At 41.8% G+C, this 14,529-nt stretch overlaps 1 protein-coding gene across 1 annotated transcript; it reads left to right on the top strand.

Annotated features, from left to right (window-relative positions):
• The first annotated feature begins 302 nt into the window (after window positions 1–302).
• si:ch73-173p19.1 lies at window positions 303–14,525 on the top strand. Its single transcript, XM_031759757.2, has 17 exons — window positions 303–503; window positions 2,642–2,748; window positions 2,863–3,002; window positions 3,199–3,356; window positions 4,485–4,643; window positions 6,257–6,686; window positions 7,949–8,047; window positions 8,539–8,629; window positions 10,042–10,265; window positions 10,349–10,591; window positions 10,713–10,811; window positions 10,932–11,125; window positions 11,218–11,392; window positions 11,499–11,655; window positions 11,743–11,896; window positions 12,517–12,628; window positions 12,718–14,525. The coding sequence occupies exons 1-17, from the start codon at window positions 483–485 to the stop codon at window positions 12,891–12,893; spliced, it is 2,739 nt and encodes a 912-aa protein (XP_031615617.2). The 5' UTR covers window positions 303–482; the 3' UTR covers window positions 12,894–14,525.
• Window positions 14,526–14,529: the final 4 nt, after the last annotated feature.

Genomic DNA, 14,529 nt, shown 5'->3' with positions numbered 1-14,529 from the left:
TATCAGTAGATAAACAGTAGATGAAAACAATATCTCTAAGATTTTTAAAGGGTAGAATTATCTGCTCTAATAGATGCAGCTGATTCATAAAGTGTACCTAATAAATTTTACTTTCTTTTTTATTATATTATTTTAGATAACGAGTCATAAAGTAAGCGCGACCTATCTGTCATGCTGTTATTATTGCCAAACTACAGAAATGTTCAGAGACTATAGAAGCTGCACACGTGTGGCCATAGCTGATGAGGGTTATTGATAAGGCTGATTGGGTTTAGTCTCTGTACTTCATTGATCAGTTTATTGTGGACACGCAGGGGAAAACCTCCACTATCCTCTGTGCTGATAGGCTCTTGCTGTGAGTGGGGGAGGTCGTTGCAGCTAGCATACCAGAGGCTCTCCAAACACACCCGAGGAAGTCAATAAAGTTGCAAATGAACATCACTTTCACTTTGATTTCTGCACGGGAACCTTGAAACAACGCCATGAGTTCCTCTAACCCTCCGGTAAGCTCCAAATTATCTACTTGCTTCCGACACATGACCCTGTGTAGCAGCAAAATACCAGCCTGCTAGCCCGTTTAGCTAACGGCTAGCTCATGCTAACGGTGTTGTTGACAAACCTCCAAATACCAACATACTTAGCATTAGCTGTGGGCTAAGCTTGCTAGCTGCTGTTTTAAGTTTAAATTTGCAGTCTCGATTTTGAGTCGGTGTCTTTCACCCGGACAGGGGATAAAATTTTCTACTGTAAACTTTGCGAACTAATGTTTAACTCAGAATTGGAGGGTTTAAAGGTGAAACAGATAATAAATAATTATGGAAATTATCCCGGTGAGTTGCAGTCCACACTGCAACACAGACAATGGTACTGATGTATAATGTTTGTACGTGTTAGGTTTACCGACCACAATTTAATAACACTATAACACCCACTTCTAGGGCCCTTATTAACCATTTGGGACATATGGTAAAGTTTTTACGGTTTTATTATGCTATCAAAGACGAATGAGAAGAGTAGCTCTATTTTAGTGTGGAAACAGTTTATAAGGGCTGCATTAGGGAATAAAATGTGATCACTTCTTAGCATTATGGGAATGCCATTATAACAGGTAATTACTAGTTTGCATAGCTGATATTGTTATGGAGTAAGTGGGTAATATTTCATCTGCAAATCTACTGTAGCTGTTTTTTTCTCAAACATTTTGTGTCCAAAGCACACCAAAGGGCAAAGCCAAACCTTAAGGCACACATGTATTCATATACGCAGGAAGTTCTCTTGATGTCTTCTGCAGTGTCATCAGTTCTTCTTTTCATGTTGCACTGGACTTTACCTCCTTGCTCTCAGTCAGACCTTTTATTCTACAGTGATACAATAAATTTAACGCTCATTCATGGGTTTTTGGGCCGACACAAAATCCCAACAATCAGATGACCATCTGTGAGTAAGCACTTGGCAATAGTGGTAAGGAAAATTCCTATTTAATAGGAAAAAAACAGTTGAAACTAGGCTCAGGGAGGGGCAGCTTTCTGCCATGACCAGTTGGGGGTGAGGGGAATAAGAAACAGGACAAAAGACACACTATAGGAGAGAGTAGAGTTTAATAATCACTAATGATTAAATGCAGTAGTGGTGTGTAAAAAATACAGGGAGTAAAAAAAGATGAGTGAAGAAGAAATGCACAGTGCATCATGGGAATCCCCAAGCAGCTAGAGCCTATTACAGCATAACTAAGGGTTGATTCAAGGTCAGCTGATCTAGCCCACACACTAACCTTTATCAAAAAGGGAAGTCGTAAGCCTAATGTTAAAAGTAGAGAGGGTGTCTGTCTCCTGAATCAAAACTAGGAGCTGGCTCCACAGAAGAGGGGCCTGAAAACTGAAGGCTCGGCCTCCCATTTGACTTTTAGAAACTCCAGGAACCACAAGTAAACCAGCAGTCTGAGAATGAACCTTTCGGTTAGGACAGTGAGATACTATGAGGTCTTTAAGATAAGATGGAGCCTGATTATTCAAAACCTTGTATGTGGGGAGAAGGATTTTCAGTTCACTTCTAGGTTTAACAGGGTGCCCATGAAGAGAAGCTAATATGGGAGAAATGTGCTCCCTCTTTCTAGTCCCTGTTAGTACTCTCGCGTCAGCATTTTGGATCAACTGAAGGCTTTTCAGGGAGCTTTTAGAGCTAACCTATAATAATGAATTACAAAAGTTGAACCTAGTAGTAATTAATGCATGAACTAGCTTTATTGTTCTCTCAGTTTCTGCCAAATAGAACATAAGAGCTTAATTTTTAGCTCCTCTGAACACTTACCCACCCCAAACCTGATATGACCCAGGTACAGTAAATGGCTAAACTCCATGTTTTTTTCCATACCTGATATCAGCTGGTTCAATATATGGCTATATTTGTGTATGGTTAATCATACATCACAAATGGCTAATAGCATGCATATTATATACCAATAAAACACTAATAAAATGAGAGAGACCATATTAAATCACTTTTTACATGTTCTTTCACACACGACGACATTATGAGTCAGATAAACAGTATCTTAGTAGCCATTGTTTGAGCAGTGACCGATAAGGAGGGAAAACAGCCAACAAAGCAGCTTTGTCAGCATTTGTTTGATCCTGTCTTGCAGACTATCGGGGAGTTATTCCTCGTCCTTAGCGAGATGGGATTCACAGAAGAACAGATACAAGCGGCTATGCAGGCGGGGCATTTTTCTGTGGCTGAAGCAGCTGAGTGGTGAGTAATCAGCCCTCTTTTTTTAAATCTGTGGAGCTAGCTAGCTATCTTTCTGTGTAATAGACCACTTTTTTCAGCCACTTACTTCTGTGTCTCCCTCTTGCATGTTGAAAGGCTTGTACAGGGTCAATACCTGCGACACACGTTGGTCCGGCAGTCTTCACAGCCAGCTGAGACAGCTTTTTCTGCATTCAACCCACCCAAAGAGGCAGCACACACTTCAGAGTCTCGCACATCTCCCACTGACAGCAGAGGTCATACCCCACTCCAAGCTATATAAAAACTGTTTCTTACTGTTGTTACTGTTCTTAATCCATCGAGTAAAGCTTTCTTTTATTATAATATCCTAAAATTGATGATTGTAATCATCCATTTGAGTATAACTTAAGGATCTGGATAGTTTATTGTGCAGCATTATCTCATCAGATTTTCTTTTTCTGTCTTTAACAGCGGGTCCTTCATTGGTGCTAAGGTCACCACAATCATGCTCCCAGGACCCACCGCCACCAGTCGAGTCACGGATCAAACCAGACAAAAGTGACTTTGAGGAGAAAGAGAGACAACGCGTCGCTCAGGAAGTCAGAGCAGAGAGAAGGCAGAAGAAACAGGTGAGCACTGCTGAAAAGACTTCTGGTGCTTAATCTATCTGACTGGCAGTTGTGTTATTATCACATAAGGAAGAAAGTCACGTTTTCGGCAGATTTATCAGGCTGTCCATAATGATGGCTTAAGCTTTAGCTCAATCCCTGTAGCTCTCATTTCACTTTTATGCTCACTGCTTACCCTATCGCATAGCGGCGTGTGACAAATTTGACGTCACATCTGCTGAGACGCGCCTCCGTGTTGGTGTCACTTTGGCAAGTTGTGCATATCTCAATTTGTGTAACCTGACACATTGTCGCTCTGCCGCCGTAGAAACAAGTGTACGATTAAACATCGGTAATCGATCATCTGGGCCTTTTATTGTCCACATATGCCATCTTTTTTTCATCCAGTCTATGTTCAGATATTTTTCCTGCTGTTTTCCTCTTTTCCTGTTTTTTACTTGAGCCATATTTGTTGTCTTATTGGAAACAGCCTTTGTCACCTTACTAACCTACTGCAGCACGTCTGTTTTTTTCCATCACTCCTGAGGAAACACTTTGGAAAGGTGCTTTTCTCAAACACTGTTGTTTCAGTTTCTTCAGCTGGAAATTCCCCTGCTTTTGCTTTAGATGTGCCGCCTCTGTATTTTGAAGATCACTACTTCCTCCTTTACATCTTGAGGTTAATGTGTTTCCAGATAAAGACAAAAGGGGGTGTGGAGGTATGTGAATAAGCAGATAGTAATACAAGCCTGTGGATTAAGAATGAGTCTCATAAACTGACGTTACACGTGGTGGTAAGAACAAAACTGGCCTGTGGGCACATTTCATAAAATGGTAAATTTGCCAGTGCACTTATTTTTTGGAGCTTTTCACATATTCGTGAATGAGGCCCATTGCATCTGACTTTACACGCGGTCCAGAAAATTTGTCTGGGTGCTGCTGGTGCTGGAACAGGAGCGTCCATACATTTTTCTCTGGGTGCACATTTAAAATCACTGTGGGGAGTAAAAGAGGTGTCACGTGCTCAAGCTGAGTTTTTTGTTGTTGTTTTTTTAAAAAACATGAATAATATATTTGAAAATTAATATTTGAGTATAGACCTACTGTTTTATTGTTCTTAGAACATTTTGTGTTCTTCTGCATTCGCAGGAGCGCGAGTTGGTGCTGAAGCGGATCGCTGAGGATCGGAGGAGCCTGCAGGATAAGAAACAGACCAATGCTGCTGCAGACACGTCTCCTCCCAGCAGTGAAGGGCAGAAGCTTGGAGGGAAGATTCAGACAAATGTGGACAACAACTGCATCCTCATGGTGAGCCTGTGAAGAACCTTAATCATGATAGATTCAGAATTTTTGTTTTCAGTTTAGTCTCAGTCATATAGACAAAACCAGGCTCAGTAAACAAACAGCAGGTAAAATGAATATTGAACACGTCACCAGTTTCTAAAGATGCTACTGATATGAAATTGTCACCAGGCGTGGGTAAGAACCCATCCAATCCACACATGCAAACAAATCAAGTATTTATCAACCTTACTGAACAAAGGCCTTTGTTGGTGATGACAGCTTCAAGACACCTCCTGTATGGAGAAACTAGTTGGATGCATTGCTGAGGTTTGATTTTGGCTCGTTCTTGTCATCAAATCCTGAGGGTTCTGTGGGCCTCTTCTATGAACTCTGAACTTTAGTTCTTTTCATATATTTTCAACTGGATTTAGGTCAGGTGATTGGCTGGATCATTCTAGCAGCTTTATTTTCTTTCCCTCAAACCAACCGAGAGTTTCATTGGCTGTGTTTAGGATCTTTGACTTGCTGTCCACTCTTGTTTCATTTTCATCATCCCGGTAGATGACAGCAGAGTTTTATCAAGAATGTCTCAGTACATTTTTCCATTCATATGTCCTTCAATTATTTGAAGCCCCCCATACGTATACTGAAAAAAAACCCACACCATGATGAACCCACCTTGTCTGAATGTTGTCTTGGCTTGTTCAAATGTTGTTCAGAGCATGCTTTTTCTTCAGCAGTGGAGTCTTGCTTGGTGAGTGTGCATACAGGCCATGGTGGTTGAGTACATTACTTATTGTTTTCTTTGAAACAATTGTACCTGCTTCTTCCAGGTCTTTCTGTAGCTCACCACAAGTGGTCCTTGGCTCATACACGACACTTCTGATATCTCTTTTCTGTTGTGTGTCTGAAATCTTGCGTGGCGCACATGGTCAGGAGTGGTTTATGGTGAAATGATGTACATTCTACTTCCAGATTATGGCCCCAATGGTGCTCACTGGAACCTTCAGTAGTTTAGAAATTCTGCTGCAACTAATGCCATCAGTATGGTTTGCTAAGTTCTTGAGAGAGCTCATTCACCCATCATGAGATGTTTCTTGTGTGACACGTTGGTGATGAGACACCTTTTTATAAGCCATCAGTTGGAACTGAACCAGCTGATATTAATTTGCACTGAGTTTCAGGATTGCTTTGTAATTACTGATGAATTTATGGTGGCGTCTTGACTTTAATGATTTTTGCACGTCCCTTTCGTCATGTGTTTTTCCTCTGTCATTTCCCTATTACGCATAACTTAATTTATGGACATCTATGGTTTAATTTCTTTGCATGTGTGGATCGGATGGGTTGTAACCGATATGTGGTAAGAACTTCATGTCAGTAGTGCCTTTATAAATAAATTTACCTAGAAAACTAGTGACGTGTTCAGTACTTATTTTACCTGCTGTATGAGTTAGTAGTTCTATGTTAATGTGTTGAAAGTGTGACATTATATTGGCAAAAACTAAAAATTATTTCCTCTTTCTATATATATTTTTTGATTTTGATTCAGTTTTTAAGGACACAGTATCATTTCTAGTTTTAGAAAGGAAGTTGACTGTAATAACCTTGTCATGTATATTTGTGTTTTGCTGCAGATTCGACTGCCGTCTGGTGAGTCCATGCGTGAGCGCTTCCCAGCTGATGCCCCTCTGCGCAGCGTTGTGGAGCACATCACCGGACGTCACCCCTCCCTACCCTCCTTTTCTCTCCTTCAGGGTTTCCCACGGAAGCGCTTTGGGGAGGCAGAGCTTGCCTGTTCCCTCCGCTCTCTCGGCCTTACGCCTAACGCTGCACTGTGTATTCAGACCACTCCTCCAGAGACGCCTCAGGAAACAAGTCCAGCAGGTCACAGTGCTGAGCCGCCTCCTTGTGTTGCGCCTCCTCAGCCTCCTCCTGGCCAGGACATGGTGGGAGATCAGGTCCCTGTTATACCTCCTCCACTACCTAACCAGCTGTGGGAAGAGGCAGTGAATTATGCAGGGATTCCTGGAGTTCCTCCTTTACGGCGTGGATCTCATGACTGGGGTAAGTATGATTTACTTTATTTACACCTTATATAAAAAGCAATAAAAAAAAAACTTATTAAATGGAATAAAAGTAGAGATTTGCTGTTTTCCAAACTTTTTTATTTAACTGTTTACTAAATTTTGAGACTTTTCATGATGATGTTAGAATCCTACAGGACTACAGTCACAACCATTACTTGCAGTAACATTTACGCTTTACCTGGCAAATCGTGTTTCAAAGGTTAGTTTGTCAGATGAATAATGGAGCAGTGTAATCAGCTGCCTCTACAACGAGTCTCTCATCCAGCTACACGATCGGTGGAGTCTTTGTTCGCCTCTGCAACCTCGGTGTGTGGTTAGAATGACCCTAAAGTTTGTAGTGGACGTTCAAAAAGGAGCGAAGTAATTGTTCTGCTCTTATCCAGTGGAGTCCATGTGTGGAAGCAGCTGGGTGGGACCATCAAAATGGTCGAACGAGGGGATTGTCCACCATGCATTTGTCTTGTCCCATGGACAGCTTTACTTATTACACATAATTGACAAATGTACTTTGACAACCATTAAAAAAAAATCTACCATTTTCTGCCATATGTATACTGTTCCGATGGTACGTGCTCATCTTAAACATTTAAAATAATGAAGTCAGTATATGTAAAAGTAATCCCTGTGAGGTAAAAGTACTCTTTTCATTTATTTATTTATTTTATTTTATTGGATCAGGTCTGAGTCAGCTAGAGGGGATTTCCTTATATGGCTATGATGTGTGTTCTAAGCCAACCCACCTGCTCACTCTGACTAGTGTTACAACTACTCTGTTTGACAGATTTTTCTGCCTCTGTTGCCCTGTATGATGTCTGAGAGACGGTATATCCTTAGTATTACCTCAGATGCACAGCTTTGACTGTGAACACAGAAGTCCCACCCACCTGCTGTTGGCTGGGAGGGGCAGCCAATCAGTTGGTTTAAAGAGCCTTAAAGGAGCTAAAACTGCTTAAGAGTTGGTGAACTGAGGGGGCTGCACGAGGCCCAGGATAGGTCATCATGCAAGTAGAGTCCAAAAATAAAAGTAAGGAGTATGAAAAAGAGTATAACAGGTCACGTTTAATACACTTGGGTGGCCTGATCAGGTGACACATCGTATACCAGCCAATGGGATTCTTTACATCTGTAACATCGCACCTCTTCATGGTTGTTTGGGCTCAGTTATTTGATCAACTGAGCATGTTAAATGTTATTTAAATGGCTGTGGAATCACTGGATGACATTCTGGGGGTTCGACAGGTCAAGGCCAGAGATTGGTTCCTGGTGATGCTGAAGATGCTCCCGTAGATGTCGATATGGACCAAGAAGGAGAGGAAGAACCGCTTCTCATGCCGAACGGTACTGCTCCAGAGTGTGGATACTTCATCCCTCCTTTGACCTACATTTTTCTTGCTTCCCTCCTTCCCCTGTTCCTCTATTACTGTTTCCATATGTTTCCATTATTCATCCACTGTGGGCTTTTTGCACACACGTCAGAAACAGCTGACCCTGGCTTCTTCCTTTGAGCTTGGTTTTTTACTGTTACACTACATAGTGGCCTAGTGTACAGATTGCCCTGCTAATGTGTGTCACACTGTAAGAGAGATTAGTATTAGAAAATATGTAGGTTAATACCCCTTTCTGTCAAACGTACAGCACACAAGTCAGAACTGCTGAGTTTACTAAGAACTTACAGGTGGGGTCAGCCAATCAGTGTGTGGTTGTGGTATTGTATTCTGAATGTGAACCAGACACAGAGAAGTTTTTTTTCTCGATATCTGTAGCTTCAGCTCAGTGACATTAGAGTATTTTTGGATGGATTACAGTTTTTGTTTGTGTAACTTTCACAGGAATGCCCAGGCTGCCTTTCTTTCCGGAGAACAGGATGCAAGGAGGATTTGAGCACTGGCATCACTGGCCAGGGCAAGGAAATCGACTCAGGCGAGTGTTTAAATAGAATGGCACTCATGTATTATAGGACCAAGGACTACGATCATACTGCTTTGTAATACAAAATAGTTTTAGGGGCCACATTAAGAGAAAAAGGGTTTTTTTTTTAAGTTTTGCTTTTTGAGAGAAAAGCTGAAGTACTGTGTTGAGAATCTTTTTAAGCTACAAAGACATCTTTCTTTTAGAACCCAGTGTGATATGAAGTAATACCAGTTAACAATACAGTTAAAAAAACTCTTTAAAAACTTTTACTTGGCGGACAGAGTGAGATGAACTTAATCTTGAAATTTACACTCCATTCTGAAATGACTATTTCAAAATATTATTTTTATTAATGTGGCTCTAACACACTTTACACACATTAATCATGCAACCTGAAGTGTTTTGCAAGTAGATGCATTTAATTAGTTTGAAAGTGCATGCACACTTCACCACTTTTCCAACTTGTGTTGCATCTAGAATGATCCGTTTTATTATAACACCCTGTTAACAAAACAAAAGAAAGATAGCATATGAATATGATCTTGGAGCTCCAGCTCAATCTAAGTGTCTGAGTATAGTCTGAAAAAAAATTCTTCACTGTTGTGGAGATGGGGAAGGATGCTTTAAAGCTTCTGCCAACATTTTAAAAAGATAAAGTTTGTATGAGCTGCACAGCAGGAAGAAAAGAGCATTAACAGAGAGAAAAGTGGATACAGAAAATAATTGGTGAGAATCAGCAAGAAAAATGGATGCTCATAGTCAGCATGTCTCATTGTGCAGCATGAGTCAGTAATAAGTTAACCATCCAAATGTTAGTTTTGGTCTTTAAAGCCAATTTAAGTTAAGCTAAAGCATTTTGACTGTATGCATCTTATACAAAAGTAAATGTGGATATTTCAGCTCATCAGAGCCGTTCCACTTACTGTTTATTCCATTGCACAGAAATACAGCAGGGGGCGCTCTGGAGATTATCTTAAATGAATAAAATTTAATGGAGCTAAATGGCTAAAACAGTTATTTACACGTGCTTCTAAGCCCCATGTTATTTCAGATTTTACAAACAAAATATCAGTGATATTTCCTTTCTGATGTTCGAATACAGCAAAACACTTACGCCCTTTAGATTTTCTTATAAAGTTGTCCATTTTTCTCATAAAACACTAGTGTTTGCTAATAAATGCTGATCAGTCAGCACACTGCCTGCATGGGGTCCATTTTCAAACAATAACCACACGTTAGAAATTCTAACTATAACAGAAACATGTTTGTATATGAAACAGCTGGTTGTGACGGTCAGACGTGACTGATATCAGGAAGCTGCAGCTGGGAATTTGCTGCTGCCGCTTCATGCTCAATACGGGCTGCTTTATCAGTATATTAAAATACAACACGTGGACACAACTTGTGTTTGTGTGTCTCAGAGAGGGCCCAGAAGAGGAAGCGGCAGACCCTGAGAATGCGGGAGGGCCGCTGGCGCCCGCAGCTGCAGGTCAGGCTGCTGTTGAGCGTCTTCAACGAGCCGCACAGCAAGAAGACCGCCATGCCTCCCAAGGACAGCCATCACCCCCTAAAAGACCCTTCAGAGCACCCAGCGTGCCCTCACTATGTGCCTTGGCTATCCGCGCAACGGTCCACCTCATGACTGGTAAGAGTCCCAGAGACTTCCCAGAACTGTGCCTCACGGCTTTGTTTGCTCGCTGTTGTGACTCTTGACTCTGTGTCTCTCAGCTCCCAGCATGCAGTACAGCAGCAGTCTAGCAGGTCTGACCCCAGAGCTAGCAGAGCTTCTGCTCAACCACATGTCTCATGAGAGGCTGCTACATCCACGCACCCTGGAGCTGTTCTTCGGCTGCCCGATCCAGAAGTTTGTCTTAAACAGCTACCCGTACTCCACCAATGAGCTCCTACGGCAGTTGCGGGCCTTCACTGCCCTCAAGCACCTGAGTTTAGTCAACTCACCTCTCATCACTGGTAAAACATTTTATATCTGGTAGTTTTTAGGCTTTTTATCCATTTAGTTGTCAAATTTCTGCAAAGTCTGCTCTTCAGTTTGTCCCTATCTTTGTATTTATTTATATATTTTTATTCCCAGACTCTGGCCTGTGTATCCTGTCCACCCTGGTCAAACTCCAGTACCTCAATCTGGCCTCCTGTAGTAAGCTGACTGACTCCTGCCTGCAGCATATCACAGGTTGGACACACACAAACATCACTGTTGACAAAATTTACAAAACTGGATCTCAGAATAAGTTGTTCCTATTTAAGTAGTTTTATTCAACATACATATTTTCCTTCTGCTGATGCCTTTAAGGTTTGAAGAACTTGTGTTTCCTGTCCCTGGACCAGACCAAAGTGACAGATGCTGGGATGGTACTGTACCTCCAGTCAGTGCCGTCCTGCCTCTCTCAGCTAAGCCTGAACCAGACAGCAGTGACTGAAACCACACTAGCTGTGCTCCCCACCTCTGTGCCACAGCTGCGACTTCTCAGCATCAAACAGACTAAAGTACTTTATCTCTGTTAGCAAGGTCTAGAGCCGGTGACACCGCTCTGATCTTCAGTGATATTTACTCACCTTGCTGTGCGTTTTTCTTTCAGGTTAAGGATTTGACGGCTCTAGCAGCGATGTCCAGCCTGCAGACCCTCAACCTGGATGGGACAGGTGTGACGGAGGCATCTCTGGAGCACCTTGCTACCCACCCTGCCCTGACTTCCCTCACTTTGGTGGGAATCCCTGTAGCAGATGGCAGTCATGCCCTTCAGATCATCTCAGGTTTGTAGAGCATAAAGCAAAAGAATTAAAAGAATGAGGGTAGACATGGAGTGAGCCTGCAGTAGCAAAGTCTGGTGAATCTGTGAGGTGTCTACTTTACTTCTAGGTCTGAAGTTGACTCGCATCACCCTCCCTGGACGCCACTCTGTGACAGACAGCGGGCTGTCATTCCTCTCCAGACTGACTCTGCTCTCAGAGCTGGACCTGACAGACTACACACAGATTACAGACCAGGGAGTCAGCCACCTCTCCACCTTGACCAGGTCCTTCCCACACTCACTGATGTCATCATATCAGGTGTTTCCTTGCAATTAAAATGCTGACAGGAGTTTTGTGTTTACTTTGTGTAGATTGAAGAAGCTGTCACTTAGCAACACTCAGGTGACAGATGCAGGGCTTCCCTCCCTGCGATGCATGCAGGAGCTGCAGGAACTCTGTTTGGATCGGACTGCAGTCACCAGCCGAGGAGTGGCCGACCTCATAACCTGTCTGCCACACCTTCAGGTGACTATCCCGACAAGTGCTATCCAGGTGTTGCTTTATCCTTGTGCGAGTGCAAGTGTAAATAGTAGCCCTGTGATAGATTGGTGACTTGTGCCCTGTGACAACTGGGATAGACTGACTCTGAATTAGATAAGAAGAGAATGGATGAATGGATTTACAAAATAGACAATATTTTATTTAGTATGACTTAAAATGAGTGTCTGATCTCATAAACTTACCAAGTAGGTGATTGTTGAGGTCAAGTCAGAGAGCTGTTTTGTTTCCTTTTGTAACCACAATTATGATCATCTGGTGGGCATTAAAAAAACAAGCATTTCTGAACACAGAAGCTACACCTGTCTTTATACTGTCTATGACTGAATGTGACATCGATCTATGGTACATACATGTTTGATTAAATTAAACCATGTTAGTAAAGTATGTGTGTCCGATCATGGATGTGATTCTCATTTCACAGTTAATTTTGACACCCCAGCTGTCTGACCAGATAACCTGCTTATTTTATACTAGCTGGGCTTCAATTTATTAAAGACCAGTTTATGTTTATGTTATGTTGATAAAAAAAATCTTTCATGCAGAGGTTTTAATATTTTGCTATTTTTCTGTTATTTTTTTTCCAGGTGTTGGGGTTAGCCAGCACTCAGGTGGGGGACAACGTGGTGAGGAAAGGTCTGATCCACTGCAGTCAGCTTGTTAAGCTTAATCTCAGCCGCACGCGGATTACAGATCACGGTAATGTCCAACTCTAAGGTGGTCTTTGATTTAATAGCTTTGTTTGCTCACATGAACAGACCCAGTATATGTTGTTCTCTTCCTTTCAGGTCTAAAGTACCTGAAACAAATGCGCCTGGCTCAGGTGAACCTGGATGGGACCGGGGTGAGTCTGATGGGAATTGCTAGCCTCCTCTCTTGCACCAACATCAACAGTATTCGGGCCAGTAACACTCGCACCCTTTCCCCTGACAACGTCTCAGACGAGGAGTTTGAAGCCCAGTGAGCATCACGAGCTTCGGCTGCCGCCAGCCCCTCTTTAAGCCCCTCTGAGATGCTGCTTCCAGGATCATCTGGGCAAAGCGTAATTGATGAAACACTCCTCCTACTTGCACTGTTTCAACCGCAGCTAGTGCCACTAATCTGTCAATCATGCACGCTGAGTTGAAACCTTATACAGACGTGTTGTGTTTAACAGCTCCCTTTTTTCTAACGTTTACATATACTGAATTAATCACTATTTAATACTCTGCAGCCCCAAACGCCACCTGAAAAACCTTATAGCTTTATGCGCAGCTTTACAGGTTGGAGCAACCTGTGTTTCTCCAGGGGCCTGTACTACGAAGCAGCTTCAACATACCCCAGATATGTTTTCCTTATCTGGCTTCACTTTGCCCCGGCAGTCAGGCTAAATGATCACAAGAAGGTGGTTGTTAACTGGAGAAGTCCACCCAGGATTTGTCTGTCTCGACATAAGCACGTTCATGTGGCTGTGTGTCCTGGCAGCAGAGTGACATGTTGTATGAAGATGGTAAAAATGTAATGCTAGAAGAATGTGAAGGAAAAAAAACAACCACACAGCGACTGCAGCCAAAGCAACACTACTATATTACTGAAGTTTAGCCCCTCTTAACCCAGGAGGAAAAAATGGCTGTAAGTTATTAAACATTTCAATATTATAGCTCTGTCAGGTAAGGCCTGCATCATGTCACCCCAGTAAGAAGGAACCACCTTTGTAACCCTGAAGCTTCGTAGTACAGGCATCAGGTTGGAGCCAAGTGGCAGAAATATACTTTATGCTGGGAATGTACAACAGCATGCGACGACTAACAGACTTTATCTAAGGTATTAAATGGAAATCTAAACAACAAATAGCCAGTTAAACCAAATACGGTTCAAATGTTTTAGAGGGACATGAAGGCAGATAAATGTCTTCCACTGATGATCTGCATTGAAATTAACTTTCTTTAATTTTGAAGCTGTATTCAAGTCATACTGGATGTACCAGTAGAAGTAATTGAGGTTTTTTTTTTTTAGCTTGACTGTTTGAAAGTAGTATTTGTATTGTTAGGAGATATCTATACTGTTATGACAGGAGTTTAATAAAAATGAGCCACCATACAGTGTTGAATACTAGAATGATCCTAAAAACTGGATGGCTAAATTTGACATGAACGCAGCTTTTTAAGTTAAAAACACCAAACAAAACAAAAACATTTAAAAGGTAAAATCCAGACTGAAGAAGTCATGGTTTTTATAACTTGGCTCAGTCTGAATGGATGTTAGCTCTTGTCACCTGAAACTAGTTATTTTAGCTGCATCCTGGTGATGCACCGACCTCAGCTGTCTTTTAAAAGTAGCCCTCTAATTATAAATTATGCCAATGGTTTTTTGGGGGGAAAGTTTAGCCATTTTCTGCTACATCAGTGAGCCTCATTGCAGTGTAATGGCTGTAATATAACATATCTATGCAGCCATGGGGCTCACCCAGGACCCAAAGCAACTTCTTTAATCCCTTCAAAGCTTTTTTCCTGTTTACAGATATGTAAAGTAGTTTATTTTCCTTAAAAGCTTTTGATTTTTTTGGATACAAATACTGTATTCGTTACAATTAACAATAAAGCCTTCTCAAATGAAATTGC

This window comes from Oreochromis aureus, linkage group 9 (assembly GCF_013358895.1).
Source record: "Oreochromis aureus strain Israel breed Guangdong linkage group 9, ZZ_aureus, whole genome shotgun sequence".
Taxonomy (NCBI): Eukaryota; Metazoa; Chordata; class Actinopteri; order Cichliformes; family Cichlidae; genus Oreochromis; species Oreochromis aureus.
The sequence above is the reverse complement of the archived record's forward strand: the minus strand, read 5'-3'. Positions and strand labels throughout refer to the sequence as shown.